The sequence below is a fragment of the Lagopus muta genome, chromosome 14, assembly GCF_023343835.1.
Source record: "Lagopus muta isolate bLagMut1 chromosome 14, bLagMut1 primary, whole genome shotgun sequence".
Classification (NCBI taxonomy): domain Eukaryota; kingdom Metazoa; phylum Chordata; class Aves; order Galliformes; family Phasianidae; genus Lagopus; species Lagopus muta.
The window spans coordinates 8,297,818-8,322,627 of NC_064446.1; the positions used below are offsets into that span (position 1 = coordinate 8,297,818).

At 51.8% G+C, this 24,810-nt stretch overlaps 1 protein-coding gene across 2 annotated transcripts; it reads left to right on the forward strand.

Annotated features, from left to right (window-relative positions):
* The first annotated feature begins 1,777 nt into the window (after window positions 1-1,777).
* On the forward strand, window positions 1,778-17,818 carry SH3TC2 (SH3 domain and tetratricopeptide repeats 2). Of its 2 annotated transcripts, XM_048960701.1 has the most exons (21): window positions 1,778-2,169; window positions 2,457-2,874; window positions 4,298-4,657; window positions 4,984-5,084; window positions 5,727-5,846; window positions 6,388-6,489; window positions 6,705-6,832; window positions 7,021-7,126; window positions 7,448-7,591; window positions 7,686-7,887; window positions 8,479-8,552; window positions 9,061-9,256; window positions 10,062-10,198; window positions 10,437-10,478; window positions 10,571-12,274; window positions 12,388-12,568; window positions 13,707-13,857; window positions 15,020-15,142; window positions 15,662-15,812; window positions 16,434-16,630; window positions 17,323-17,818. In XM_048960701.1, the coding sequence occupies exons 3-21, from the start codon at window positions 4,608-4,610 to the stop codon at window positions 17,512-17,514; spliced, it is 4,101 nt and encodes a 1,366-aa protein (XP_048816658.1). In that variant the 5' UTR covers window positions 1,778-2,169; window positions 2,457-2,874; window positions 4,298-4,607; the 3' UTR covers window positions 17,515-17,818. The 2 variants fall into 2 exon arrangements, with proteins under 2 accessions (XP_048816658.1, XP_048816659.1); XM_048960702.1 differs by lacking the exons at window positions 1,778-2,169; window positions 4,984-5,084 and having other exon boundaries at window positions 2,323-2,874.
* Window positions 17,819-24,810: the final 6,992 nt, after the last annotated feature.

The following is a 24,810-nucleotide window of genomic DNA, read 5'->3' on the forward strand; positions in this document are numbered from 1 at the left end:
TTTTCTTTCCTTTCCCCCAATCTGAAAATGGAATGCAGACACTTAAAATAAATTCCCGGAGAACAAAACTGAGAAAACACAATGGGATTTGCATCAAAGTGTTCAGATTAATTAGCTTAAACTGAAAGCTTTCATCCTGATTTCAACCTCCGCTTTATGTACAAAAAAAAAATTGAAGCAGCAAAGCTTTGCAAGCCAACAAATCACAATGTTCCACCCTGAAAATATCAAAACACGATGCTTAGCCTCGCTGAGCCGCTTTGTTTCCTTTTAAAAGCAAATGGCACCAGGACCAACACCTTCACCAGCAGCTTGGCTCATTAAGAGCTTCAAAAACACCCTCAAGATCAGCATAAGCAATTACTATCTTCATCAGTTTTACTCTTTCCTCCAGAGGAAAGCCTACAACTCCTGGCTGGCCAAAAGTGCCGGAACATTTCTTTAAAATTCTTTCTTTTTATTGTGTTGTTGTCACACAGAACTTGAGCTGGAAGCTCAGAATTTGCCAGGATCTGGACTCCGTGATCCCTAAGAGTCCCTTCCAACCTGGGGCACTCTCTGACCCAGCGACCCAGCGCCCTGCGTTTTGTGTTGTGAATACTGGAAGGGGAAGGGATAGGAAACTGTGGGGATTTTATAAATGTTCGTTGTTTATAAGGTGAGCTAAACAAGTTTCTGTGAGTATTTTCTTACAGCAGCTGAGATTGAAAAATGAAAAATGGGAGATCCGCAGCGTTGTGCTCACTCCGTCATTTGTAGCTCTCCTTTCTTGTCCTGATCATTTCTGTTTCAGTGGCAAAATAGGAAAAGGGTAAGAATAGAGGCAGGGAAGAGTAATAGAGGGAGTGATGCGGAGCAATGCTTCAGTCGGGAAGCTGATGGCGCGGCGGCTGCTGCCATCTATTGGCTCTGGCAACTAAGGAGCGGAGGGGCAGAGCCCCGCTGCCTGCGCTGCGTGCTTCTGCGGAGCCGGCTATTAGCTAATGAGCGTCCCCTGCGGAGCTGTGGGACTGCAGACGGGACTTCAAAGCAGAAACAGTCTGGTAAGGCATTGCTGGTCACACAGGGGAAGGCTCTCAGGTGTGCTTCTCTGGAGCACACGGCTCTGCTGAGGGGGCTTCCCGAGCCCGTCACAAATAAGGGCACGGTGCCTCTTTCTTTCAGGTTTATTGGTCTGGAATAGAAAAGCCTCTGGGCTTGGCAGCAGCCTCTGCTCCACAGGGGACGCAGCAAAATGACCTTCCCCTGCTGTGCCTTATGCTGAGGGGAAGCCTGCCCCGCACATACACGATCCAGGAGGGCTGGGGGTCTGGGACGTGGAACAAGCTGGGGACATTAGAAGCTCACAATACCTCGTGTCCCCTTGTGTGGTGGGAGCCTGGAACCAGCCCCCTCCTCCGGTCCCAGTGCAGGCAGGAGGGACCCAGCCAGAGGTGGGCTGGGAGGAGAGTCCTGAGGGGTCATGGCTCTTTTATGAGCTGTTATTCCTATTTAGCAGAGGACGTAAGCTCTGTGCTGCCTCTGCACTCCCATCATTTTGGAAGGATCAAGGCAAGGATCTACACAGCAGCGTAGATCCATATTAGGATTATTAGTCCTGGTGGAGTTTGGGGTTCAGATATGGGGGTTGTGAGCACACCAGAGAGGAGTAAGTTTGTCTGAGGTCTTTCGTATTCAGGAGCCAATGGGAGAATGAAAGGAGAAATCACACCAGCTGTCACTTCCATGACAGCTCCAAAACCCACTACACATCTCCCACAACTGCTCCAAAGCCACATTAGTACCACAATGGCCACATGGGGAGTGCGAAGGAGGCTGCGAATCCCAAACCAAACAGCGAGGACGAGAGCACAGCAGCAGCCCCAAGTGCTGCGGGCCCCACGATCAGCACAGGCGTTGGGCAGCAGCAGCACAGCTGGGGGCTCCGAGCCGCACGGCTGAGCCGCACCGCCTGCTGTCCAGCAGTGCTGACTTCCTCCGCCCCGACTGCAAACAATGCGAGCTGGGAGAGGCGCAGGCCTCAGCACTTCTGAGCACCAAACGCTGAGTTCAGCTGGGCACAGCCCCGTGGCCGTGTAACCCTTCGCTCGCCGGATGGAGCGCGTTCCCCTGTGCGGAGCAGCGCCTTCGGGCGGCAGTGCGCTGCACAGAGCAGGAGCTGCGCTGCAGGTGCCCGTCACAGCCTGCCCGCTGCAGGTGGAAGCAGGAACAGGAGCTCAGGAATGAGGAAATGCCCCCACCGCACTCTGCCCTATGCCCGGCAGCGCTGCTGGCGCTGGGGGGGGCCGGGGGGGGGGGGTCGCAGAGGGTGGGGGAGGAAAGCACTGCTCTGCCTGGCATCGAGCATCAAAACCACGGATGAGAAATTTGTTTGACCTGAAACAAAATGCTTCATCGCGTTTGTTTGCTTTGTCCTTGCTGCCGTCAGGCTGGGGCTGATTTCCTTTTTCTTTCAGGTTCCCTTCTAGAGCACAAAGTGAGAAGCAGGGAGGCTTCATTTTGAACCTGCCACGGAATGGTCAACTTCTGCGCACTCCCCAAAGGAAACGGGAATGGTGGAAGAGATTGTTAACCCTTCTGTTGTTTTCCATGTGGCACAGGATTAGCAGTGGGGCTCTCCCCAGAGCCGGCGCCCCACCAGCGTGCCGGGCGGATTATGGCAGGGCAGTGTGCTGACCTCTGCTCTGCTGGGAAACAGAGGCTCCTGAGATGATAAGTGGCTCTGGGAAGAAATTCCTTTCCCCATGTGAGGGAGTGGCGGCGCTGGGCACACTCACGGGCACGTCTGCACCTCTGCACACACGGGGACCTGACGTGGAGAGGTGGGAGCTGAGGTTCTGTGAGGAGGACACGGTGTGGGGCCCTGCAGATCAGGTCAGTATGGGGCAGGACGGGGCAGGACGGCCATACCTTGCTGACTAGGTGCTGGCCATACCTTGCTGGCTAGGTGCTGGCCAGCCCCAGCTGAGCAAACACAGCTGGGAAGCAGTTCTTGCAGGTCCCTGGAGCAGCTCAGTGTGGGGACACAGAAGCGTAGATCCATATTAGGATTATTAGTCCTGGTGGAGTTTGGGGTTCAGATAAGGGGGTTGTGAGCATACCAGAGAGGAGTAAGTTTGTCTGAGGTCTTTCGTATTCAGGAGCCAATGGGAGAATGAAAGGAGAAATCACACCAGCAGTCTCTAAATCTAGCAAAGTGGATTTGGTGCCAGGAGGATGCAGCTGTCAGACAGCCCCAGAGATTGGCAGTGCTGCATCCCTGGGTGAGGGGTGCTGGGCAGCCCCCACCTCCCACTCAGTGCCCTGGGAGGGACACACAGCTGGCAGCAGCGCTTGCTGGGGCTGCACAGAGAGGGGGGGCCCTGGGGGTCAGCAGTGGGCTGTACCAGATGGGATCCCACAGCATTGCTCTGCAGCCTTTCCTAATTTGGGAGGCTGGGTTGGTATCAGCAACAGTGAGGGCTGTGCACGAGTCCTGGTGCTACTGAGGTACTGAGTGGGAGAGTGCATTGGGAGCGGTTTGGGCTGCTGGCCAAAAGGAAAATTACATTCCAGGTCAGACATGAGGTTTACTTTTACCTGTAGAGGGGTGGGTTTGGTCCCTACGTTGTCTAGATAAAAGCACAGAGATTTCAAAACAACAAATGAAACAACATCTTTGTTTCAGTATTGTCCTCCATGCAGAAGGATTTGACAGCAATTTATAAATAGATATTGCTAAAACAAACAGCACCCTGTGTGAAGCAACAAGATTGTTAGAAAAGAGATGCCTCGATGCAGCCCCAAACCAGCAGAACCTCATTGCAAAGCTGTGCCTGGCATTGCACAGACTTGGGCTGTGCGTGTGCCACCTGGGTGCTTTGGGAGCCTTGCTGGGAGCACAGTTCCTCCTTCAGCCCTCTCAGTGTCAGTGCATCTCTAGGTCGACTGCAGGAATTTTCTAAATCCGGAGCTTTCTGGGACATGGTTCAGTGGGAGCAGGCGGCCTCCTTGCCAGGGGCAGAGTGTGTCCCAGCTGCTCACCTTCGCGCCGGTCCTCCTCTGCACTGGAAGGATCAGTTCAGTGTTGGCATGCTGGGAAATAACAGTGGTGTTTGGCACTCGCACTGAGGGCTGCAGCAGGGAGGGTGAGAAGGATGGGTGGCAGTTCCAATGTTTTGGTGCTGCATGGCAAGCAAGGCATTGCCGTGGTGGCAGTCAGCCCTTCCTAAAGGAAAAGTGCATTCTTAGAAGCCCAGTCTACCTGTGATTTGTCTCCCTAGAGTTTCTTTTGTGGTGTTTTTTTCCTTTCATGCAGGGGCTGTGTTGACCTTTCCCAGGGATGCTTTGCACACCTCTGCCACGTGTAGCACACTGAGGCCACCCAGCGGGTCCTACTGTTGTAGCCTGGGGAGGGTCAGAGCGTGTGAGCAAAGAGAGAGCCAGAATCCACCACGGGCAGCCCAGAGAGTGCGCAGCCATCTGATCAGTCCTCCTGGGTTCATGCTGGGGTTCAGACAGCTCTGCTGATCCACAGACCAGACCTGCCAGCCCTGAGCGAGCCGGCTCTTTGTGTTGCGGAGACGGGCGGCTCGCTGGGCCATAGCTCTGCCCATGAACTGAAGGCAATGCAGGAGTGGATGGAGGGCACTGGAGGAGCTGCAGGTGGTGCCAGCAGGTGAGGGGTGCTCGCAGCGGCACTGGGAGTGGGGTGCTTTGGACTGGGGGAAGATCGGGGCTGCAGATCTCCCTATAGTCAGGCTGAAGCTTGGTGCTCCAGCAGGAGGAATGAGAGGAATGTGCCACGTGGGCCTGGTGACAGGCGCCCAAAGGCGAGGGTGAGAGCACAGCCTGGGGCAACAGTGGGACAGTGATGCTGGCCGGTGGGATGTGCCCAGCCCCCGCCTTGCTGGCACACAGGGCCCGCTCTGAAAGCCCATTGTACATTGTGGATGGGCTGAGCTGCAGTAGAGCTGGTGGTGAGAGGCTCGCTTCCTCTGGCAGCACAGCAGCAGCCTGCCGGCTTGGGGCTGGTGGCGATGCTGGACACATGGGCTGCTGCTTGGGGGCCCCTTGGCACCAGGACCTGGCCCTGGGGTGTACAGGTAAGCTATCTGTTGGGAGGCCACAGTCCTGCTCTGTTCAAATGGGTCTGTGGGACATAGGGGTGTCATGCTGCTGGTGCTGCTGCTGAGGTCTCATTGCTGAGTGCTGGCTTCTTTGTTTGGAAGGCTTGCAGGGCCCTGGGGTGCTGCAGGAGGCTGGTAATGCAGGGAGAGCCAGGGAGCGCCAGGAGAGGGGTCAGAGAGCCTGGAAACACTCTCACCTGGGGCTGGGGCTGCTTCCTGCCCCATATTGCAAAATATTTCAGCACTTGGGAGGTAAATGAGTCAATAGCACAGCTAGGAACAACTCTCCACCAGCAGTTTCAATTGGTCTCTTGAAAAATTCGCTAGTTCCCTTTCTGAGTCGGGCCCAAATGAAAATAACCACTGAAGCAGCAGCCAGCACCGCTGGGAGCAAACCCACTTCTCCTCTCACCCACGGGATCCCTTGCTCTGTCCATTTGGCCTGCTCAGTGGGGAGCCCCAGCATGCCTGGTTGCACCGCTGGCAGTGCCAGCATGAGCAGTGCCCCACCTGCCCCTTCCTTCACCTCAGCTGCCTCTCAGATGCCACGAGAGCCCTTGGGCTGGGAGCATCCCACCCGGGGTCTGAATGCCTCTCCCCACTGCTCCTCTTCCCCAGCTGAGGAGTGTGAGTCCTGCTGTCCCTGCTCGCCCTTGCTCCTGCCACACTGGGACCGCCTGCAGCACAGAGCAGCCGAGCGCCAGGGACGATGGTGGTGGGAGAAGACCATGGCATCAGGTACCTGTCCTTGGGAAGGAAAAACCATACTGAGGGGCTGCTGGGCCGTGGGCTGAGGGGAAGGGAGGGACGTGGGAAGGAGGCACAGCCCAGCCCTGGCAGCAGGCACTCTGTTTCAGCTCTGCCTCCGTCTCCTTTTGCTTCCCAGCCTCCATTTCCCCATGCAGGGGCGGGGTTGGGGGGGGGGGGGGGGAAAGGAGTTCCTGGATGAAGTCCTTTGTTAAGAGCTCTCACATCAGCTGTTGAGAAATGTAGAGGATTTTCTTTCAAAGAAAAGCCCATTAATCGCATGTCCAGCCTTGGGCCATTCTTTGCTGTTGACTATATGTAAGGATTATAATTCTATTGTGGAAATAACAGTTTATTTGACTGCCTAGCAAAGCTGGCTAAATAATAAATCATTTTAGGGTGATGAGCATGCAGCTCCCCAGCCAGACATGCAGCATGGCCCATGGACTTTGCTTTTAGGTGTTGTGTTTAGGCACAATGTTCAAGATTCCACCACAAAACTTGACAGTGGCTTTTCTGTGTTCCTGTGTAGGCAAGGCAGGAGCGTCAGAGCCAAGCAGCCCAGCTGAGGCAGCAGAAGGCTCCCCAGAGCCCTCCTCAGTGCTGCTGGCAGCTGGGGAGGGCTTTCCGCCAGGTAAGGTGCTGCCTTCAGCATCACCAATATCTCCAGCAACTTAAAGCAGCCTAGCACTGTGCTAACCAAGCACAGTCACCCCTTGAGTTCCTCATCCATGTGTCTGGATGAGGAGGATGGGATTGGTTCACGCTACCTCAGGCTGAGCCCTGATGATGCTGATGTATTGCATGGAGTTCCTCCTCCCCTCTAACCCTGTACATTTCTTTTTCAAGAGATCTCACTCTTCTTCTCCATTGAGAGCCGCTCCTCACGGTGCCCCAATGCCCAGCTGCAGGAAGCAGCCAGAAGGAAGCTGTGGGCCTTGGAGAGTGACGACAGACATGTCTGTGCTCTGTTCAAGGTAGGAGAAGAGCACGGCACAGGGGGACTCCTGGCCTGATGGCATGGGTGTGTGATGGGACACCCAACCCACTGGGAAGTTCCCCAGCGTGTGCTTCTACACCCTGGGGTCTGATTTTCTTGCCACACTGCCAAAGGAGACCCCATGTTCAACTCCCAGCCCTTCAGTCTTGCTTTGTGTCCATGTAGGAGCTATCAGCCAGGCTGCTGTGCATACAGGCACAGGAAGATCGGTTCCTTCTCACCTTCAAAACCCTGGAAGAAGTCTGGAAGTTTTCCACATATTTAACTTTAGGTAATGTTTTCAAGGTGGGGTGGATACAAAAAAAAAAGTGTGAAGAGCCTTTTTGGAGAAGGTATTCTGTGACAACAAATAAACGCAGTGTAACAGAGAGAAGAGCTTAAAGTGAAAGGAATGTTAATCAAAGGGCCTTGGTATTCATGCACAGATTCACAAAACCACTCTCTGGAACAGTGATAAAGATTTGGGAGGTTGTATTTTTGGTAATTCCTCTATTGCACCTCTGCTGCAAATGGCAGACTGGGAGACACCCGAAGAGCAGCTTGTGCTGCCCAGCAAAGCAGGGTGCTGATGCTGCTTCCCCTCTGTTTTTAGGCTATGTAGGCCGCTGCTTGGAGCAGCTTCTCTTTGAGCAGGAGTACTGGCTGAACTGTGCACTTGTGGAGGACACGGAGATCAGAGTGTCCATGGATGAAAATCGCTTGGCCACCATATATCTGGGTCTGCTGCTCCAGGAAGGTGAGGAGGGATTGCAGGGCTGTGGTGTAGCCCTCTTCTGGGCTCTGCCTTGCACCAATGCCACTGACCTGGCCATGACTCTTTCTATCCACAGGTCACTTTTTTTCCAGAGCAGTGCCTGGTGCATGCCAGCCAGAAAGGGAGGGAGAGGAAGGCCTGAAGTTCTGCAGGAATGAGCTGGTCCATGTGAAGAACATTGGAGAGGATTCCAAATGGGAAGGGATGTCCTTGCTGACAGGCCAACGAAGCCTGGTGCCTGTGACTGCCCTAGAGCCAGTACCTCACCCATTCTACCAGTAAGTAGAAGTAGTAAGACAGGCAATCAATGGTGCTCAAGCCAAGCATCCATTCCTGACTCACAGCTAACACCAAATCAGGACAACAGAGGAGCTGCTCTTACCTCTGGCATCGGGCAAGAGCCCTATAACCTTGAGAATATGCACTATGCATTGAGATGATCGGAACCAGTTCAGGTTCTGTTATTGGGATAGAGCAAGGACTTAGTTCAGGTACCATTCTTGTATAGTATTGATTTAGGTCATACACAGGATTACTTGTGATAACTAAAAAACATCCCGAATCTTAAGTAATGCCGGTCAAAATGTGGCCTGATGTTGCACACCTTGCTGAGTCATGAAGATATGCACAGATCTTATACTTTTACTGGTGAAATCCTCCTTATGGGCTGGCAAAATCATCCTATACTTTCCACAAGGTGTGAAGCTGCACGTGGGAGATGCGAGCTGCCCTCCATGCCCCATACCACCATGGCAAGGCATGGCTGGACTGGCAGTACTGTCCATCTGCTCTGCTTGTTTGAGACCATCCCTGGGAGTGGCTTGAAGGCTGCTTGGAGAGGATCAGCAAGGCTCCCTTTTACCTTACAGGTGGTTCCTGAGGAATTACGCCATGAGTTTTGGCATCTCCAAGGAGATCAGTGAGTCAACCTCTCAGCCGATTGGTGAGTGATAACCATGTAGGGTGGCTGCCCTTCCCAGGGATGGACATGGCTCATAAAGACCTGGGTTTGGTCCGAAATGCAAAGGGTCCATCTCTTGATCTGACAATGGCACCACGTTGTGAGGTGCTGCACGGGAGTATTGCATCCTCAGATTCTCCTATACATTTGCACTATTAAGGATTTCACTCCTAGCAGAAAGTTGACAGTCCATCTCCTGTGAAACTACAGCAACTTCATTTTTCCAGCTGCCTTCACTAGTGCAGCTCCCAGAGGTTTCACTCTTTGGCTTTGTGGGGTTTTACCTATGCCTTCTGTATATTTTATCAAAATATTTTTTCTCAAGAAGAAACTGTAGAGGTCTGAGCCTGAGAGCACAACAAATCTTGGGGAACAGAGAGGCAGTCTTCTCAAGATGACATCCTGCTCTTTTCACCTAAGTCTTTTCAAGCAAGGAAGTTTTAACAGTGATCCTCACAATGAAATGCCATTGTTTGCTTTTGTTTCCCAGTCAAAGGCAAGTGCACAGCCACAGTGGATCACAGAGGAGCAGCATGGGATGAACTGAGTTTCTCCAAGGGAGACAGCATAGAAGTCATTGGCTTCCTCCTCCCAGGACTCCCGTGGTTTGTGGGCAGATCTTTAAGCAGTGGGAACATCGGCTTTGTCCCAGTGCAATCCGTAAATGCTGAGGCTTGTGAATCTCTGTAAGTTTACTGTTGCTATCTGAATTTCAAGTTGGGTGGAAAAGATGGGTCAACTCCGAGTCCCAGCTCGAGGCTATGAGAGTCCAGGGCAGGTAGTTTGCTTTGCAAAGACTTTGTAGAGGATTCACGTGAGGTCTGTCCAGAAGCCTCACCCAGGCTGTTCTGCCAACAGGCTGCAGGAGTCTCTGCCCACACAAAGCCATCATATTTCATTTGCTTCAGGTGATTCTTGGAGAGGAAAAGGTCTGGCTCTGGGTTAGAGCTGGATAAGGCAGCCCAGGACATCTGTGTACCAGATGAGCTGGCTTCACAGTCTCAATCAGAAATGTTCTTGTCCTAGTAGCTTTTCTCTGAGGGGCAGTGAGTCTGGCAAGGATGGGGGCTCTGATAATTGCTCAGAAAACAGAATTTTTCTTTGCTTCCTTCTGCCCCCTTGCCTTCTTCTGTGGGGTGCAGCTACTGGCACAGTTCCTCACTGAACAGAACTGAATGCCAGGCTAGGGACAGGGACCAGGGCTATCTGAGGAGCATGGCTGGCAACTGCACTCTTAGGACACAACAGCTGTCTTTGTTGCTGGCTTAAAGACACCTCCAGTTCAATACCCATCCAAAAAGGCTTCTCTTCCAAGACTACATATGGAAGAATGGAGTTCTTAAGGAGTTCTTAAGCTGTTGCTAGGTCTGTCTGCTTCTGTTGGGCTTTCCTGGGTCAGGTTCACTCAAGATAAATCTCAGGCAATTTTCTCTAACACTACAGAACAGCAGAGACACTGACTGTTTTTCCATATTACACACCTTAACCTAGAGAAAAGGGATTGGTGTTTCTGAGCGAAGAAGAAAACTTGCCTCTCCTGCGCATCCCCTGCAACGGTGGTGAGCAGCACTTTGCCACCCTCCTCGGAGAGCTGGCACGCACTGACATCACTTCTGTGTACCGCCTGGGTGAGTTCCCTCTCCTTACTAAGCTCCATTGCTCCCGTGGAAAGCACAGCTCTGCCTTTTCTCCATGCTTGTGCACTAAGCCAAACTCCAGAATATAAAGGGGCTAAAACTGCAGTGGTGTCTGTGGCCAGAAGTGACCCTGCTCTCTGAGACATGGGTCTGGGGCAGGTTTGAGTGCTGTGTCTGCGCACTGACACTAATCAAGCCTATGGGCTGTTTGTTTTGTCTCTTTGTGTAGATGGTTTTGAACCCACAGCCATGTTCCCGAAAGCGCCATCAGGTGAGTGTATGGAGAATGTCTTTACAGTGATGCCAGAGAGTGAATTCTGACACGGAGAAGTGTCCCACTGTAGTTTTCCTATCTCCTTCCAGAGGCTGTTCTCCATGGCTGTAAGGACACCCAGTTGCTCCAGTCCTGGGAGGAGATAAACAGCTTGGTCACAGCTAGCACCTCGGAGCAGTCCAGCCCAGGGAGTGAGTCAGCCCCTGCTACATGGGAAGATGTTCTCCTGGACAAGCTGAATGATTTTGATGATCCCAAGTTCTTCATTGACCTGAATGCTGGACACATGGAAGATGCTGATGTCTTTGAACCCATTCTGACCTTCCTTAACCAAGACAGTTACATGCTCTGTTATCAAAGCCTCTATGACCTCAGTTTCTCCTTTCTCAACTCCACTTTTTATGGTTTCTCTGATGAGGATGAACTGGTCTTGTACCTTGAGACATCCAGGAACTGGGCCAAGAGGACTCATTCAGTTTGGGCCCATGTCAGGCTCTGTTTCCTCTTGGGTAAGCTCTGTATGAAAAAAGTCAAGTTCTCCCAGGCTCGAGTCTATTTTGAGGAAGCCATGAGCACCCTGGGCAGGGGCCTTGGGGACCTGCCCCTGCTGGCTGCCTTGCACGTGAACCTTGCTTCCATCTACCTGAAACAGAACATGAAGAGCAAGTTCTTCTCCTTGCTGGGAAAAATGGTGGCCTTGCTTGTCTGCTTGCCCGGCCGCTCCTTCAGCTCTGAGCACGAGCTGAGGGTCATGATGTACGTTCTGAGGGAGGCCATTGCTGTGGGGAACACTCCTCTGGAAGCACGGGTCTGCTTCCTTATTGTCAAGCTCTTCCTCCAGCTGGGAAAAAATGATGAAGTACTGCCCTTTATTGAGCACCTTCAATGTCTCTGCACCACTTCACTCAGCCTGGACGCTAGTGCTGTGCCGCTGGATGCCACCCCCATCCTGAGCTATCTGTATGACAAGAAGTACTTGCCAAACATTGCACTGGCATCTGCCAGGTCTTTTGTTCCCAGTGGCATCAAAGGGGCACCAACGCCCATTTGGAAAGCTGGCTTCATCCTCCAGAATGTGTCCAAGCTCCTGGGAAGCCAGCTGGAGAGGAGCAGCATCCCAGCCTTGGTGTGTTCCTACCTCAAGCAAGCACTGCACTTCTCCTGTGAGAGCAGAGCAGTGACCACCCAGAGGACTCTGTGCACTGTTTTGTCCCGGATGTACCTCCAGCACGGTGTGCTGGACGGGGCGGTGTGCTATGCAGCCCAGGCTGTGGTCTTCAGCAGGCTGATAGGTGAGGAGGAGGCTTTTGAGTCCTCCCTCTCTTTGGGGTGGATGTACCTTCTGAGCAGCCAACCAGGCCCGGCCGCAGACATCATGGGGCAGCTCCTACATTCCCTGCATGGGACAGACAGTGTGACTCAAGGTGGAGCGGTGCACAACCTCCTCGCCATTGCCCTCAGAGGAGCAGGGCAGGTGCAGGAGGCCACAGAGAACTACATCCGGGCACTGCACAAAGCCAAGGAGACCGGGAACAAGAGGAATCAGGCTATCGCCCTGGCCAACCTGGGGCAGCTGAGCCAGTCGTGTGGGGCGAGTCAGCTGTCTGAGCTCTACCTGCTGCAGGCTGCCCAGCTGTATGCTGAGCTGCAGGGCAGCGAGGAGCTGGAACTGGAGTCGGTGCATGTGCTGCTGTGGCTGGCACAGGCCATGGTCAGCAGGCGGAGGATGGAAGATGGCAAACTCTGTTATGAACTTGCGCTGGTTTTTGCCCTGAAGTGGCACAACATGAGGAGTGAGTACAGCTTTTCTGGCAGGGATGGGGCAGTGCTTGCCTCAGTGCAGAACTCCATCAGATCCCCAACACAGCCCTTTGAGCTGTCTCTTTCCCTTCCCTCTACCATGCAGGTCAGCTTCATGTCACTGAGGCACTCTGCCATTTCTACAGCCAAGTGTGCCCCAGCCTCCAGGCCTGCATTACCTACCACGAGCACCGGGTCTCCTTGGCACAGAAACTCCAGGACAGAGAGCTAGAAGGCAATGTCCAGCAGACCCTCAGCCAACTCTATCAGGCTTTGGGCACCCCTGAGTAAGTCCTGAGCGTTGCTGTTTCCTGTGCAGATGCTGTTAGAGAGGGGTCTCCGCTCATCCATGCAAGAGCAGTGGCTTTTCCATGGTGTTCACAGCAGAGTCCCTGCAGGGAGGTGGGGTGCTCGCAGGTGGTGGGTGGTGAGTGGCTGAGATCTGGGAGGTTCCCTGTGCTCTGCAGGAAGAGCTCAATGTCAGCCAGATCGCAGGGACAGCCAGCAAATGCTGTGCTGCTAGCTGGGATAAAACTGGGGGATGGCCAAACATAGCTTTCCGGAGAGACATCCAGCCTTCTTCAGAGGGGACCTAGTGACAGGGAATTCATCACTTCCTTTGGAGGCTTATCCCAGTGATTAATCACCTCTCACTAGTAAAAATAGACTCCTTATCTGTTATTTAAATAACCCTGGCTTCAGCCTCCAGCCACTGAGCTTGCCCTTCCTATTGCTACTAGAATATTTTCCCCAAGAATACACTTCAGACCTCGTATCAGCTCACCTTTCAATCTCCTGTTTGACACATGCAGGTGATGGATTAGTTTAGGCAGAAGGGAAGAAGAAGATGTGGATAAATCACAGGCTTTCTTCAGTTTTTCAAGGCAGACATGTCAAACAGTGGAGGGCTGGCCCCTTGTCCCAGAAGGATAAGTGGGCAGGGGCTTTCCCTAACTGGACGTTCACCTTCCCGCTCTGGGTCACTGTGAGTTCAGAGGGAAGGAATTTAGGAAGCAGACGCCTGTCATGTGAGCAATGCTATTTCAGTTCCAAAGCACCCAGGTCCCTGGAAGGACAGCTGGAGCACAGTTTCAAGCAAGATGCCAAGCTAGCAAACATGTCCTGGGCACTGCCCCCACCCCTGGCTGCAGCCACCTTCTGCAAGCAGCATGTCCAACCTAACACCTCGTCCTGCTGCCTGCCCTTTGTCCTCTAATGGCACTGGGCTTGAGAAGGAGACAGCTGGCCTTGCATGTGTGGCACAGAACTGTCCTTCTGCCAGCACCAAGGGACAAACAACAGTCACAGATTTGGTTCTGGGTGGCAGACGTTGGCTGGGAAGTGAAGGTGTGGTGGCAGCTCTGCAGCTGGTTGCTGTCATCCTGTGATTCCTCTGTAGTGTTTTCTTACCTGTTACCATCACAGGGCTTTGAGACAGTCGCTGGACTGCACCAAACAGAGTCTGAGGATCTTCATTGACCTTGAGGAGACAGGCAAGGCAGCAGAGGCCTGGCTGCAGGCAGGAAGGCTGTACTATCTCATGCAGGAAGACGAGCTGGTGGAAATGTACTTTCAGGTATGAGGGAGGTGTCTGGAGTAATCCCATTCCCAGCACCAATGGTGCTGCATTCCCATCACAACTCAGCAGGAGCCATTTGGGGCTCAAAAACTTGGAAGGGAAAGTTCTTCTCATGAGCATAGGACACCTGCTGCTGGAAGGAGGAGCTGCTGCCTTAGCATTCATGCATTATCTGGCATTAAATGTCCTAACTTTCCTTTCATACACGGGTTTTAGAGGATTCTTGGGTGAAAGTTTGTGAATTCATTGGGACAGAAAGTGATGAGAGGGTGTCAAAGAAAGAGGGTGATGAGTTCCCATTGAAATGCACATAGATGAGGGTTGAGGTGCCAGGGAAGTGCTTGAAGACTTCTTGGAGCAGAAGGCTACTGGCTTCTTTCCATCTGCAACATTATTCTATCAGATGAGCTGCAAAGAGGAAAAGCTTCCACAAAAATTTTAGAGCTCTATCATTCAAAGAGCAGTTCCTATTAAAAGATACAAAATCCTTCCACATGCCCAGAGAAAGCTGAGCAGAAGGCTGGCTGGGTCTGCTGGCATTGCACTGAACTGGGGTCCAGAAAATCACCAGTCTGAGCACACATAAGGGATGCTTTGGGTCCTCACTCTGTTACCCTGGAGGCATTACTGAACTGGTGACTGGGCAACTGAGCTATCATGGTCAGTGGCACTGACAGATTGTAATGATGGAAGGGGTATGCTCTGGCTGGAGGATGGCATCATGGCAGGGTGTACAATTGGCACAAATATCTGTTCTTCCCAGAAGCTCGTGTACCTGCCATCATTCCCATCCCACTGGCTCTACTTTTTCCCTGTCCTGGTTATCTCTTCACCTTGCCAGTCTCAACATTGCCTCCACCACTGTAATGACAGAGCAGGCAGGCTGTGGCTGCCCTGACTCTCATCCTGATTTCATGGGATGCCCCAGCTGGTCAGTCTGGCACTCTGACCCTGCACAGGGACACGTATAGCTCTTGGCTCCACCCTCACATGTTGCTTACAAATGCAGCATGACAGTCTCACACACCTTGCCAACCTGTGTCTGTGCTGTTTGGAGCATTGAGGTTCAAGTGCAGGATGATGTGGTTTACTTCATCGTTCTAAAATCTGTGTGTGAATGTCCCTTTCCAAGTCTCACTCCAGTTCCTTTTCCTTCTAGGCAGCTATTGAGACTGCTCTGAAAGCTGAGAACTTCTCCTTGGCCATGGATCTCTATGAAAAAGCAGGCGATAACTTTTTTAATGGCAGCCGGCACAGAGATCGAGCAGTGGAGTTTTACAGGGTACTGACCCCTCTGAGCATGTTCCTTATGTCCCTGCATGGGGAACTGCAGCACTGTGTGGCCAGGATGGAGAGATGGGGCGGAAGGTGGAGAGGGACATTATCAGAATTCTGAGCGTGCATCTGCGTAAACTTTGCTAGGAAGCATCTCAGAGCACAGACCCATTTTGCAATAGCTGCAGATCTCCCCAGAGGTCATTCTGCAGGGTGGGAGCAGGGTTGTGCATTACCAATCCTGGCAGCTTCAGATGTGGGATGGTCATTCTGGGTATGTGCTCAGAGCCAGAATTTCATACACTTAAGGAAAGGTAGAGATGAGAGGCTCAGCTTTTGAGGACCATACTCTGGGATATCGAACTTATGTTAAGGGTTAGAACTGGGATGCCCAGAACCCAGCCACCCCACTGTCTGCCTGCCTTGCCAAGGGCTCAATTCATCTCTTGCTGCACTTCCACCCTTCTGTGGGCAGTGCTGTAATCATACCTCCAGGAACACACCAGACTCACTGTTCTCTTACCAGGGTGGTGCAGTGCCCTTGGCCAGGAAGCTGCAGGCCATTGAGACAGAGCTGCGGCTCTTCAATAAGCTGACGGAGCTGCAGATCGGGCTGCAGGGCTATGAGAAGGCGCTGGAGTTTGCCACGCTGGCAGCCAGGCTGAGCATCAGGGTGGGTGAGTGACGCAAACCCAAGGGTACACGAAGCTGCTAGCAAAGCGGGCTGGCTGTTGGGTAAGACAGCATGCACATGCAGGGAAGATACTCCTGCTTTCATAAGTGCTCTGGATCTATTCTTATCCTAAGGGTAACATCTCTTTAAGGCCACTTCCCTTTTTAAGCTGTGTGACAGTCCCACAGGAGTGGGGGCACTGCTGGGCAGAGGGCTATTGCTACACCAGAGCACAGGAAGTCTGATGAAGGCATGAGACTCAACATTTCCTCTTTGCCCTAGCTGTTCCAATAAACCCAATAAACCCTCTTTCCATTACAGAAGTAGGTCTAATGGCCAGCATTATGCCAGCATAAATGTCTGAGATGAAACCAGTCTTGTCATAACACTTTCCAGCACCAAGAAATCCCCTTTTTGAATGATACACTCCCTGGGCAACTTGTCTTGCATTGGTATCAGCAGCCCTGCCCTTGGCTTTGTTTTCTTTGGACTGTTTTCAACCATAGTGTCTCCTTATGAAGAGATCTATGCCCCAGGGCTGTTGATCAAATGCAGCTCGGTGTGCTGGGCTGGGAATGATTTGTGAGCATGCTGCAGGCTGACTATATCAGCAACTCTTTTCTAGGAGATCAATTGCAAGAGCTGGTTGCATTCCACCGCCTGGCTACAGTCTACTATTTTCTGCAGATGTATGAGATGGCTGAAGATTGCTACCTGAAGACACTCGCCCTGCACCCCCCCATGCTGCAGTGCTCTGGAGAAGCCCTGTACTACTGCAAGGTGTATTGCCACCTTGGCAACCTGACCCTGCACAAGCTGAAGGTAGGAAGCAGCTTTCTGTGGTGCTGCTTTGAGCTTTCAGATCTTGATCTTGGTCTAACAGTGATAGGACAAGGGGAAATGACTTTAAACTATAAGAGGGGAAATTCAGGTTAGAGTTAGGAAGAAATTCTTTACCCAAAGGGCAGTGAGGCACTGGCACTGCTGCCCAGAGCTGTGAGTGCTCCATCCCTGGATGTGCTTAGGGCCAGGTGGGATGGGGCCCTGCAAAGCCTGATCAGGTGAGAGACAACCAGCCCACGGCAGCGGTTGGAAGTGGATGGGCTTTAAGGTCCCTCCCAACCCAAGACATTCTAGGATTCTATGACAGGGGGCTGGAGGTGGAAAACCACATCTGCCAGCAGAGCAGCCACCCTTGTAGGCAGCTTTAGAATAAGTACACACAATGCTGGCATCTCCAGGCTTTGAGAGGCAGTGTGGGAAGAAATGTGCTGATCCTTTGCACTGGCTGTGCAGAGCCCGTTTCACTCAATTGAAGCCCACGACACTCAAGTCATCGGGTTCTGTCTCTTCCCCTTTCAAACTCTGTGATCATCTGTCATTGGGGCAGTGAATATATGGCTTCTTTATCATACATTCCTGCCATTGGAGAACCACTGGGCTCTTCTGCAGCATCCTTGCACCCTATGACCTCACATTAAACTACTTCCTAACACTCTGTTCTTTATGGTTAGGATGAACAGGACGCAGAAGCCTACTTCCTCCTGGCCCTTGCTGCAGCCATTGAGCTGGGAGATGTGGAGTTGCAGGGCCTCATTGGTGCCAAGCTGGCCAACATCTCCAGAGCCCTGCAGCGACCCGTGGACGTGCCAGGCTGTGCCACGTACCGGGCCAGGTGGCTGAGTGAAGGAGGCCACGTTGTCTGATCAAATGGACATGTCACCATGAGATGCTCATGATCCACATGTTCTCCAGATGCAGCAATCAGCAGAGGTCCTGCCACCAGCAGCGTTTTGGTTTCTTGTGCCCATCACATGAGGGACTTGAGGCCCTGCCCACATTTATGTGTGCATGGCACTGCAGGCAGAGCGGGGCAGGATGAGGCCCCAGCAGCTGGTGCTGGAGCAGGAGTGCAGCTGTGTGCGGTGGGGATGATAACAAGGTGCTGCCCGTCCCCACCTGGGACTCTGACCCGAGTGTGTATTAACTGGAATAGTAGCTCTTTATTTATCCTGGCTGTTTTCTGTGCTGTCTGCTCCGTGCGGGTCTGTGCCCCGCACTGTGATACAAAGCACAGCCGCCCTCCCACAGCAGGAGGCAGGGATAGGGACGGGAAAACACAGCGTTCGGGGCGGGGAGGGGAAGGCAGTCAGGAGGCAGCGAGGCGGCCGCTCACCGCCAGGGAGCAACCGAGCCCCGCGATTGCAGCTCGGACCGAAGGCTGGCAGCCCGCTGGGGCTTCACAAAGGGGCCTCTTGCAAGGCACCCCGTCTGACTTACGTGGTCCGCTGCTTGTAAATGCTGAACGCAGGACATTTATTTCCTCGCTGCACTTTGAAAACGCTGATTTCATTTTCCCCTTTCAAACTCTGTGAGCATCTGTCATTGGGGCAGTGAATATACGGCTTCTTTATCATACGTTCCTGCCATTGAAGAACCTCAGCCCTATGCTCAGAAGAGGTAAATCTCTGTTCCATATGAAATACAGTGAGGTTTTGGGGGACGCAGTGCAAGGAATCCCTTTGGCTCGTTCCATGGGCTCACATCAGGCGCCCGGTGCTCACCCAGAGAGGCCAAAATCTGCACAGCTGCATGCAGCCCAGCTGTGCACACATCTGGTGCTCAGCACTGGCTTTGTGGACCCTGAAATGATGCCTGAGGTCACCATGAGGCTGCTGGCCCAGCACCCTCTGTGGTCCTGCTTTCCCAGGGCTTCAGCTGCCGGCGCATTGAGCAGTGCAGCACTGTGGGACAGGAACTGTGCATGGGGGCACAGCTGCATGGGGCCATGGCCTCACAGATCTACACTAAAGGCAGGTCACTTTCTGTTGAGCACCAGTGAAAAAATAAGGGCTTTGTTTAAACATAGAGGGTCTGTGTTTCAGCTGATCTAAACCAGCTAACCTCCATGGAGTCAAACATGTAGGGATTGTAGGTCTGGCCCACTGTTTTTAACCAAATGTGTGCTCTTTAAAGCACAGCAAATGATTCTGTGGTGCCTGGGGGTAAGGGAGACTCACTCCTTGAGAACATCCCATAAAACACCATTTTCCCTCTCCTTCATCCACCAGCTCTTTCCTGCACAAAACTGATCACTCATGCTGACACAGCAGCTCTGTTTTCCTGGTGAGATGAGAGGTCAAGGTAGCAAGTACTGATTAAACATCATAACAACACCGTGAAACTTGGTGCATACCAGCTCCTGTGTCTGAAGACATTGGAGGCTGAGGATCCAGGGTTCCTCCAGCCACAGAGGAGAATTCTCCTTGCCTGGAGAGAAGTGCCAAGGAGAATTAGATGCTTTGGGGTCTTTATGGCAGAAGAGGTGACTTTGCCTGAACAGGTCCTGGAGCAGCTGGGCTGGGGGTTATCATCCTCTGCTCCTCCTGGGTGTGTTGGCATGACATCCATCACCCTGGGACACAGGGCTGGGAGTTGGCTGTCCCTTAGGCACACCAAGGAGAAGCCCTGTGTGTGTGCAGAGCACAGTGATCGTACAGGAGGTGTGCAACCCAAGGTGCTGCAGGGCGCAGAGGCAGATCAGAGCTGTGGCAGAGGAGCTGGGCTGTCAATGTCCATCCTATAGACACCGGTCACCAGTGCCCAGCCCTCCTCCATCAGCATGAATGTCATTATGGGCAGACAGAGGAAAAATTAGGGGAAAGGGTAGATAAAGTCTTCTCACATCCTCACATTCAGCGAGTGCTACTAAAGGAACCGCCAGCATCAGCACTGCCAGCCACCATGCAAGCCCACGTAAAGCCAAATCTGTCTGTTTGGTGCCTCAGGGGGCCATTTAAATCCTGGAATAAAGAGGGACTGGATTTCTTTAATATATGCTCATTCTTGGGCAGTGGAAATACCATGATAAGAATAATTCCTGGCTCATCGTAGCTCCGATGTTAGCCTCCAGAGGCGCTAGGAAAAAAGGAAGTATTTGTAACTGCAAATATAGATATGGACAGAAGCATAATGATAGCTAGAGTTATTTGGATTACTTGGAAACTACTCTTTCTTGCAGAAATAGAACACCCAGCAGTAATAGCCACTACAAGCAGGCACCTTTCAGCATTCCCTCATTGCACAGTACTGCAAATCCTCACTGCCTGTGCTAGGTGGAGAGACCTTCCTATCCCCAGCTGTACCAGACACAGTCTTCACCCACTGCTGACCTCAGGTCCTCCTGGGACAGTCAAAGGGTAGAAAACCTCTGAGTATGTCAGGGTCCAACAGTTGGGTGGGGGAGTGCTGCTGCTTGGGAGGGAAATCTGAACTTGAGTGACATGGGTAGGAGCCATCACTCCCCTCCCAAGGCTCTGCACTTGCCCCCTAACCCTGACCTTAACCCTAACCAAAATAACCAACCCCAGCTGACCCTCCTGCAGCCCTGCAGGGAGCACAGAGCAGCTCAGAGGGCTCTGCTGGAGGCCCGTGCTCACTGTGCAGCTGGGTAGGGCATCATTTATTAGCCCAGATGTCAGCAGAGAAGTGCTGCTGGGCACACCCTGCTGCCAGGGCTCGTCAGGATGTGAGGGAGCAGTGTCTGGGGCAGAGGCAAACCTGAGCTCTCCTTATCTCAGGGGCAGCTGTGACTGCAGACAGCGTCTTTCCACGTTGCTTGGAAAAGCAATGAGAAGTTGGTAAACACCAGCTGTTCTGCTAAGCAGGGCTGGGTGAAGTATGTAAGCTGGGCGATTTAGATTAAAAATCAGTTATTTACACAGCAACCTGTGTTTTTTGTTTGGTGATAATTGGGATCATAAATATGCATGCTGGGGGTGTGCTTGAGGTTCTGCACAGCAGCCAGGAATCACTCGCTGTGACTACATGTCTTTGGGTAAAGCTGTGGTCCTCTGTGCGGTGGCAAGGCAGGCAGGGTGCAGCAATGCTCCCAGCTCTCCTCATGGCTCCCCAGCTCAGCACGGCGTCCCACCAGCCCTGGCTCCTCACTGGGAGGAAACCTCGCACGAGGCTCCCTTGTCACAGCATGGAGACAACTGTAGGAAACCACACGAGCGCCAACAAGTCCCATCACACTGCAAGGAGTAGAGGGGAAAAACAGATCAGGATTTGGCTGCCACGGAGCCTGCTGGGATGCAGTCCAGGAACTGGGATGAACACAAAGCAATTAGTCCCCGAGCACCAGAGAGGTTCTGGAGAAAGAAGAATAAATTCTTACTTAACCAGCACACAAAGGGGCTTTGGTTATGAGTGGATTGTTATGGAGGGCTACTTTAATTTTGTTTCTTTTTCTTCTTTTCCTTTGCACCTGCTCTGACAGTGGCATTGGGACCATAAACGAACACATGGACACACAGGGAGCAATGCTGCGGCACTGATGGTGCTCAAGTTTAATTCTGCTTGAGACACCTCCAGCTCCTTGCAGCTGGTTTTCCACTTGCAGCATGACCTTCCCCCATTGCTGCCCAAGATTTAAGTCATGCTTGATCTCAAAGTATTAGTATAATATTAATCAGGTTTAAAAAATTTAATGATTTAGAAAGGATTTGCAAGAGTTCCCAAATACCTCCTGTGTGTCAGGGCTGTGTTTTGCTAAAAAGTCTCCCAGGCTCTCCCCCAACCCATTCACAGGTGGGCAGGCTGTGCTGGAGCATCACTGAAGTGCAAGGCACCTGCAGGGACACTGTGTGTTCCTCTTGGTGACAACACAGCCAAACTCAGTGAGAGCATCATTGCCTTTGGACTCATCTCGCTGACCTCTGAGGCTGTCATCCATCAGATATCTATGCTGCAAGATATTCTGTACTGCAGAAGCTCCAGTCTTTGAGGGTGGCAGGACATATTCTGGCATGTGGCACTTCTCTACCAGCTTTGTTTTCCTTTGACACTACCTAAGGTTTGGGATCCGCATCTTCTCCTCTCAAACCTCCTTGGCAGTTCTCAAGAAGCAGGAGCATTTCTCCCCTGCAATGGCCATCATGATCAACCAGTAGCCGTGAGCCCCTGCAGGCTGTTGTTTCTGTGCTGTGCTTCCAGTGCTCTTCTTGGATTGGAAATCTCTTGATCTTACCTATCTGTTGTGTTTTCATGCAGGAAGAACACAGATAAAGAGACACTTAGGCAAAAATGTCTCTTACGCACTTAAAAATCCAAACGATTTCTGAATGGACATCTGGCAATTTTGTTGGCAGGAAGGCTGTTGACTTTGGAAGCCAGCAGGCATCCCTTGGATGAAGCTGCAATCACTGGACATCTCATGGTGCTTTTATCCAAACCAAAAATCTGCTCCTGCCTCTCCTTGAAGGGTTGTGGCAGGCAGTGCTCCAGTGCCCAGCCCCAGAAAGTCACCTGCAGGTGACCCCCTAGCCCAGCCTTGTGGAAGTGCTCGTGTGCTCCTCACAGTGCCTTTAGAAATCCCAAATCTTTTCTCATTATTCATGTTTTTATCAAGGTTAATGCTTACAGTTACCATCCCTGAGATAATTGCATGTGTTTCCCTTTTGGCACAAGTCTCCTGCTTCAGTCACAGCCATCTTTTGGAAAGACATCCATCCTGCTATTATGGTGAATCACTTATCCCCACGAATGCCATTCTGCTGTTTAATTACTCGTCCTGCTTCCCACTCTGAAGTTGCCTGATTTCAGTTTCCAGGTTCTGGATCTACCTGTGTTTTCAGTTACTCACTGAAGCCCCTCTCATCAACACAAAGCTTTTTCTGAGACAGCATTTGTAGGCTGTAATCAAGTTACCCACCTGTCTCCTCTTTCAAAGAAAACAGGTTAGGTTTCTTTAATCTACCCCTGCAAACCAGGTGAGCAGAGGCTTTTTATTTTCTCAGGCATGTCACTCACTCTGGCTGTAAGAGCTGCAAGTGTCATTTGTGTACTGAGAGAGCTTCTGAAAGAGAGGAGAGTCTGTTCTGCAAACTTCATTTGCAGAGGGGTCACAGGGGATGCTGGAAGCTCTTCCAGGGAGCAGCAGTTCCAGCCATGCTCCATCAGTGAGGGCATCCATCAGTGAGCCCTGCTAATTCAGTGTGGGTAAGGCAGTGTGGCTGCATGTTTGTAAAAAGGAACGAACAACCAAAATGTGAATGAGAGTTAATATCTGCCCAGGAGACACGGATTGATTTCCTGCTCATCTGCCAATCTTTAATTATTATTATGCATCATGGTATTTAGTTTCCTAAGCAAAAGGCAATGAAAACTGAATAGAGTAACATCAGATACCTATAACTCAATTTAGATATAACAGCTTTATTGACTCAAAACTGAAACATTCCAAGGGAGTTATTGCAGCACGTCCTTCAGATCCAAGGGCTCTGTATTGACTTTGGGAAGCTCCCATCACACTGCCCAGCCAGGGCTGGCTCCCAGTGGAAGCAGCAGTTTCCTCCTGCAGCAAATTTAAAGCTCCTTGAGTCTCTTTTGGGGCTCTGGTTTTTTTCACTCTGAGAAGTGCTCATACTTCAATATCCATTAGTGCCTTATCTCTGCAAGCCTGCCCTACTTCTGCTGCTCTGCTGGGCGCCGCAGGGAACGTCACACTGCAGCGCTCGGTGGCCCTGTCATTCCTTGTGCATGTCATGGCTTCATCATATGTCTCGTTAGTTAATTAGATGACAGAAGAGCAAGTGGCACCAGTCAGAGCAGCGCTACAAAACGTGTGAAAATGTCAAATGAGCTCGGAGAGTGAAGCCCAAGGTGCTGCCTGTTTTGAGAGCCCACGTTGGGCAGCTTGTTCCAGTCACTCAGGATGAGCACGGCCTGACGCATGGCCTGCACTGCCTGATCTGTGCTGTCTATGGACCCAGATGTGTCCCTGTTGGATCTTATTTTTCAAAGAACATGTTCCTCAGACAAAAAATGACTGTTCCTATTGGAGAAGGAGGTGAAAGATGGAGGTTAATGGACTTGAAGGCTGGAAGATGCTGTCCCAATGGCTACACAGCCTCCTGCCCACGCTCCCCCATGTGTTTCATGCACCAGGTATGTAAGGGCAGCAGGAGAGCAGCAAGCCTGCCCTGCAGTGACAGCCAGGCTTGGCTTCACAGTGGTAAGAAGCACACCTGCATTCCTAGGAAGCTTGCTCAGTTTTCTTTTTATTATCAGCACCTTGCTTTTAGCCTGAATTTATCTTGCTGCACTTCCTAATCCCTCCATCTTTTCATTCCTTTGGTTATCAGCTTAGGCAACGTCCTGTGGCCAGAAATGATTCTTTTGAATAATGCACACAAGATCCAAGAGAAGACAAGCCGTGCCATCCTGGCACTGGGTGGGCTCTGCTGAGGGGCTGCTGCATCCTCACAGTGGTCACGTCCTTGTACAGAGCCTGCCTGGGAATGGGCTTTGGTCCCTTGCATGTTTTTCTTCCAGAGCTTTGGGCACCAGCTCTGTCCTCCTGCAGCCAGAGGCAGGGTGTACACCCAGGGGAGATGCAGGGCAATGTATGAAGGCAGGAAAAATCCCCCAGGGCAACAGGCCTTCTGCAGTTTGCTTTGCCGCTCATGCTACAATACTGATTTCAAAACCCCTCTGCTGCTTATTTAGTTCTGAAGTGGAGCAGCGTGCCAATGAGCTGGAAGCAGCTCCTGAGTCGAGGGAGTGTATTAACCTGGCTAATTGTATGGTCTGCCTTTTATCTTAGCTTGCAATTCATTTAGCAGCAAATCTCTATGTTTGTCAGTTTTGATTCCTGGGGTATTACATAATTTCATTTGCAAATTGATTTGTGCTTTCTGATACTTCAATAACCCCATTTGGTATAAACACAGCTCTTCATTTCCCTGCGAGAACGCAGACAACGAACAGGAGCTGAGCACAAAACCAGCCACTTATTTAACCAGCAAGTATAATTTCCCATGCCCCATTTCTCACCAACCTCACCAACCAGGGGTGCAGGTGCCACATGCAGGTGAGGCGGACATGGTTTGTTTTCAGTTCTCTTTGCATTTTCTCTGCACTGTGTGCAGGACAGCACGGAGCACCCACTGCCCATCTCTCAGGGATGAGCTGCTCTGCAGAGGGACTCACGTGTTGCT